Genomic DNA, 5,866 nt, shown 5'->3' with positions numbered 1-5,866 from the left:
GTGCCCCAAATAATTGGTCTAATTCCAGCGCGCGCCGGTCCCCGCTACCTCTCCTTAGTTAGGTACGGCGCCGTTCGCATCCGTTCAGTAGGGGGCGCCTGAGAAGCGCTTCCATATTTTTGTTGTGACTTTACCCTCAGAGGTAACTGACACTTCTTCAGCCCAACAAGCTGATCCCCAGACCGTTTATGGTTCACCTACTCCATGTTCATGGCAAATTACTTTAATCTTATATCTAAATCTCAGATAGCAGATTGTGAAATTTCAAAACACGTTTGCAATTTTTTTTACAATTGTTTTAGTTTGTAATTTTACAAACATTGAATTGTGTAAAAAGTTGCCAACAAAATTTGTATAATTGCAATCGATTTTTTTAACAGTGCACAGGTCTTAGAACAATTGCGTAGGAAGGCACCAAAAAGTCTGTTTTTTGCTCATTCCCAAAATCCCATGGTGCTTTCCTTGACCCATGGGTTGTCCCGGTTGTCATGAAACGTCATGGAACATCAGCTGTCCAAGGGAGAACTTTCCATGTATTTTTTGCCGCTTTTCTATGAGTGTTTTTTCCATGCGCATGTATTGAAACTCCATGGTGTTGGTCTCCATGGAACAATTCTAGGCCCATGGACAACTTTACCATGGTAACGCAAAGAGCAGAGTCGGTTGCATAAGTCAAAGTCAGTCTTACAGATGATTATACGAAGCATGTTTCAGGAGGGTCAGAACTGAGGCGGAGCCGAATCCGCTGTCTATTTCAACGTAGTTAAGGCCGTTTACGAGATAGCAGGAAAAAGTGCTCAAATTTGGATGAGATCAAAATGGCCCTACTAAAATTCGACCGAGGTGCTAGACACCAAATTTTAGACCGATATTCAAATAACCACAGATTTTACAGCTGCCTTAACATTCATGGGAATTGGTTTTTCCATGGAGTTAAGACCAACACCGTGGCGGAAGACACACTATGGCAGCATATGCACTATTCCCATGATACGTCCCATGGAAAGCTAGTTCCGACCCCATGGTGACATTAATTTCCATGGAGGGCCAAGCCGCTTCCTCGTGGAAAAGAGGCTCCACATGGAAAGTGACCAGCCACACATGGAAAACGGTCCTTCTGTCATGGAATAGTGTTCATGGAATTTCATGTAGCGCATGGGATTTAAGGACTGGGTGGGGAGTTTAGGGTTGACCTATTCGCTGTCCGATATCTTCTGTCAGTGACAAGTTAGGAACATTGGGGGTGAAATTTTATGTATGGACATACTAAAGGAAGGGATTGCCGCAGCAGCAAAGTGGCTACGTCATTTGTGGACATAAATATGAACACCCAAAGTCGCGAGGTAGAGAGAGCAGTTAGCTGTTTGTCTGCCAGTACCAAGAAGGTAGCTATTTGTCTGCGCAGCCCAAGAAGTTACCTGCTTGCAAGTAGGAGGTGTCAACGTAATGAAGGGTGGTACAAACGCTGCGTTAGATTAAAACCAGAAAATACCGGCTTAAAAATCACAGCCTGTACATTTTTTCTAAATAGAACAAATCGACACCTCCTACGTACAAGCAGCTATCTTCTTGAGCAGTGCAGACAAGCAGCTATCTTCTTGAGCTGTGCAGACAAACAGGTAACTGCTTTTTCCACCTCGCGACTTTGGGTATTCATATTTCTCTCCACAAATGACGTAGCCAATTTACTGTTGCGTCAACTCCTTCCTTTAGTTTGTCAAAACATAAAATTTCACTTCCGATGTTCCTAACTTGTCACTGACAGAACGTATTGGACGGAGAATACGTCAACCCTAATCTCCTCAAAAAACAGATAGCTGTTTGTCTGCCACCCTCAAGCAGATAGCTGCTTGTCTGCGCAGCCCAGGAAGATAGCTGCTTGTCTGCACAGCTCAAGAAGATAGCTGCTTGTGCGTAGGAGGTGTCGAAATGACTGGTTCAGTCGTCCCTACCTCGACGCTGCGGCCGATGGCCTCGAAAAGGTCAGCACAGGTGGCGTAGATGAAGATCATACACCCGATAAGACACAGGAACGAGTTGGTCCACACGGCGACCATGCAAGACTGCACAGGTAGCCAGGCTAGACGCAAGCTCCATTCAAGGCAGGAGAGGTCAACGTCCTTTGGTCATGGTAGTAAAAACATTTCAATCAGAATCCATATTAACAGCAGATGATATCCGTCACTGATCAGGTCTTGTAGTTTGCCGATCGTTCTTTTCCCTTCTAAAGAGTTCAAGATGATAAAACTTTAAAGTAACTTACAATGTTAGAAATAACTGTCACCTAACGACTTACTGCCTGCCTGACACTCCTGTAATGTAACAGAAATGTTGTTTTCATTTGAACACTCTCGAAATTAACTTGTGATATTCGGCCCATAGTGGCCCACAACAAAAACTACTGCGTATTACTTTGCTGTACATTACAAGGAAAGAGAAGTTAATTTTGTTAGCAGCACATTTCGTCCCAAAACAGGACACTCGTATTATTACAATTTTTTTTTACAGGAGCAGAACAAAGTAACTGCTTTTGGTCGGAAACTTTGTTCCCGACATTTTCATTAACGCTGCTTTTTTACAGTAAGGCCTATAAAAACACAGTATATGCTGCTAACAAAATTAATCACATTTCCGCTGTAAATTAACAGCAATTTTTTTTAACAGTGATACCTGTGTTTAGTGTATATTTACGTTAAGTTTTGTTTTTTAAGGTGTCGTCTGCCAAAATTCGAGGATGCCTTGGGACCCCTTTTCAGGAGTACTGAAGGATCCATTCTTTGGATCCCTTGGGATCCCTTCTCGAGATCCCTTGGCATACCTTCTTGGGATCCCTTCTTGAGATCCCTTGGCATCTCTTCTTGAGATCCCTTCTTGGGTTCCCTTCTTGGAATCCCTTTTTTGAGTCCCTTTGATCCCCTCTTGAGATCGCTTGGGATCCCTTGGGATCCCTTGGGATCCCTTTTCGGGATTCCTCCGGATTCGTTTTCTAAGTGCTTCTGGAATCGTTGGTCACTCACCGAGTCTCCGAACAGGCGCATCACGGCACTGGCTGTCTCTTCGATCCACAACGGCTTAATGTAGAGGAACAGCATCGTGAGGAACGCCACAGAGGCCAACCCGTAAATGTAGAAAAAGCACATGAGGCGTGCGTTGAGCACAGCCGAGCCGCGCATACGAATCTGCTCGCGCGTGCAATTAAGATTTACCGAAGTCTCTGTACTCTGATAAATGAAGTGTGCAACTGACATGCACATTCAAGTCGACCCTCCCTACGCACAAGTGGCTATCTTTCTCAGCGTGGCAGAAAAACGGCTATCTGCTTTTCTTTGGGGTTAAGGTTGCCCACGTTTATATGGAATAACTCGCAAAGCAAGAGACATAAAATTACCGGGTAAGAAATTTCCTGCTCTGACAACCGCAAAGAATAGTTGGTTGAACGCGCATAGTGTTACATAGCCTCTCCTGTGATTAGAACCCAAAGTCGCGGGGTGGGAAAAGCAGTTAGCCGTTTGTCTGCCAAGCTCAGAAGGATAGATAGATGTCCACCACGTCCAAAAGGTAGCCGCTTGTGCGAAGGAAGGGTCGAAGTGCTTAAGGGGAGATAGGTGAAATGAATAGCTCTTAGATGCCGTTGACTCAGTTCCTTAAAATTATGGCTATATTACCAACTGTAAAAGAAACACCCACCACAAAAATTTCAGCCCAATCGCCCAAACCGTTTTCTAGTAAACGCATTTTAGACCCTACTATGAAACGTAGTGTGCGCATTCGGTTTGTCCGCACACCTTTCTCCCATAAAGAACTTGTTTTCTGCGGTCTAGTAGAACAACATTACAGAGATACATCTTTCATATTCGGCTTCTAAACATTTTTTTAATGAATTAGTAATTAAAGTTCTCTCAAAAGTTTAAAAAAAACTACCATTTTAATACATATTTCTAATATGTGGCTTCTGTACTTATTGACAATTCAGAGAAAACTCTCCGTTTCTATGTTCCTTATATGTCAACAAATGGCACAGGGAAAGTGTTGGTGAATTCCATTCAAGAGATTTGCGAACGCACTGTGCTTTTAAATGTGTCAAAACATACTGTGGAAGTAAGGACATACTCCTAATGTTAATAATCAGAAACAAGAGAAACGCACAACACAAAAGCCCCTGGGATGGAGGAAGGCAAAACGTATGTTCCAGACGGGAAAACATAAGAAACCCATTTTTCGCATTTGTGACGGTATTTTTTACGCACACCTCCCCTAACGTCCAAAGACTGTAATTAAAGTGACTGGATTTAGGTGAAAAATTAAGTTTGCTTTAGACAACGTCTTGTGTAACAGGCTTTGGTATCTCGTCACAGAGGGGGGTCGAAACAGCGACAGCAATCGTCGGCAATAATAAGCCGAGGGCTGTGGTCGGCGGTCGTCCCTTTGTGATCTTGCACTCAGCGGAAAAGGGTATACTTTTTACACGAGCGCGTAACGGATAACGACGTTCCTTCAACTTAGTTTGTACGATGATGCCTTACCTGGGATTCCCTTTGCGTGCTTGGCTCGAGGTTGGCGGCTAGACGAGCCAGCTTGTGGAAGATACCACAGAGGTCCGCATTGAGGCGCATGAACACCAGTTGGGAACAGATGCAAGAGTACGTGGAGATGGTCACGCGGGTAGCGAGCATAGACGTAGTGCCAAACAGCGACTTGGACAACACGCCGTCCACCAAGAACAGTCCTGTGCTCACCACACTCACAACCACCGAGCTCTGCGGACATTCACGAATTAAAATAGACTATAGACGTTGTTCCCTGCATATCTTAAGGTTGCGCGGGCGACAAATCGTCACTAAGCGTTAATTTGACCAATATTTGAGCTTAAGGTATTGAATTTTGTCAAGTTCATTCCATGATTGCCGCCAAATTATGCACTGTAAATGGGTTGGTGCCTTATGACGCCAACCCATTCACAGTGTGAGCGAAACATAGATGCGGGTTTTCCTGGCTGATAGTTGTTCCAGAAAACTCCTTCCTATCGTTGAGATATTTTGGACAACGTTCACTATTAGATACCCCCTATGTAAAACCGCTAACAGCCTAACAACCTCGTTGGCTGCGGACAAACGCTCAGCTCACTCCACTCCCCTACCTAGCTTGGCGCTCCGGATAACCGCTTAAGTCGCTTTTTCACCGACAACGTAATATTTGTAACATTCGAAAGAGAATTTCGCTCCCCTTAAGGTTACTTATATATGCTTTATGTTTAGTCAAAGATTTTTAAGGTATCATCTGCTACGCATGAAAACGTCAGCAAGAAAAGCAAAGTTCAAAAAATGCTCTCGAATCAACCGTGCGTTGACTGGGAATTGAGCTTAGGGGTAATCTTGGAGCAAAAACGGCCGAAAATGGCCATCAAACCGCTCATCCCCGCGTTTTGGCAGAGGCGGGCGAGGTTGGCGCAAGGACCGTTAAGTAGATGGACCACGCATCCTGAACCCCTCTGTGTTGCCTTTAGAACCGGCCATGTCAACCCGCCGGTGACATGCCGGAACCCGCTTCGGCTGTGATCAGCCGTGCTCGGAGGCGGTGCTTCGGGTCCCAGGTCGAGCCGAGCAGGCTACAGCGGGGCTGCGCTAGGTCCGCATAGTAGACCCAAGGGCTGCGGCCGGAACAAGCAAGAGGTGCGCAGAGCTCCGTGCTGGTATCGCCTGGGCCAGGGACACCCCGAGCGAGACTACTCCCTCCGCTGTAGCGCGCGTCGGCTCGCCCGCGCTCTAGCCTCAGACAGGGTGGTTTCTGGCCGGGCCGGCTCCCAGGCGATACCAAAGCGCTGTGATTGGCTACCGCTCGGCTGCTCTGCGCTGCGCACCTCTCACAC

The 5,866-nt window shown here is 45.8% G+C and overlaps 1 protein-coding gene across 1 annotated transcript in view; it reads right to left on the bottom strand.

The window, feature by feature from the left end:
- LOC127750862 (uncharacterized) overlaps positions 1 to 4,753 on the bottom strand; it is a 33,846-nt gene extending 29,093 nt beyond the window's left edge. The window contains exons 1-3 of the mRNA XM_052273469.1: positions 4,524 to 4,753; positions 3,018 to 3,179; positions 1,953 to 2,120 (exon numbers count right to left, since the gene is read on the bottom strand). Of these exons, the coding sequence (XP_052129429.1) occupies positions 1,953 to 2,120; positions 3,018 to 3,179; positions 4,524 to 4,673 (480 nt within the window). The 5' untranslated portion in view covers positions 4,674 to 4,753. The remainder of the gene's footprint in view (positions 1 to 1,952; positions 2,121 to 3,017; positions 3,180 to 4,523) is intronic.
- Positions 4,754 to 5,866: the final 1,113 nt, after the last annotated feature.

This window comes from Frankliniella occidentalis, unplaced genomic scaffold (genome assembly GCF_000697945.3).
Source record: "Frankliniella occidentalis isolate FOCC.00 unplaced genomic scaffold, Focc_3.1 Scaffold274, whole genome shotgun sequence".
Taxonomy (NCBI): Eukaryota; Metazoa; Arthropoda; class Insecta; order Thysanoptera; family Thripidae; genus Frankliniella; species Frankliniella occidentalis.
The sequence above is the reverse complement of the archived record's forward strand: the minus strand, read 5'-3'. Positions and strand labels throughout refer to the sequence as shown.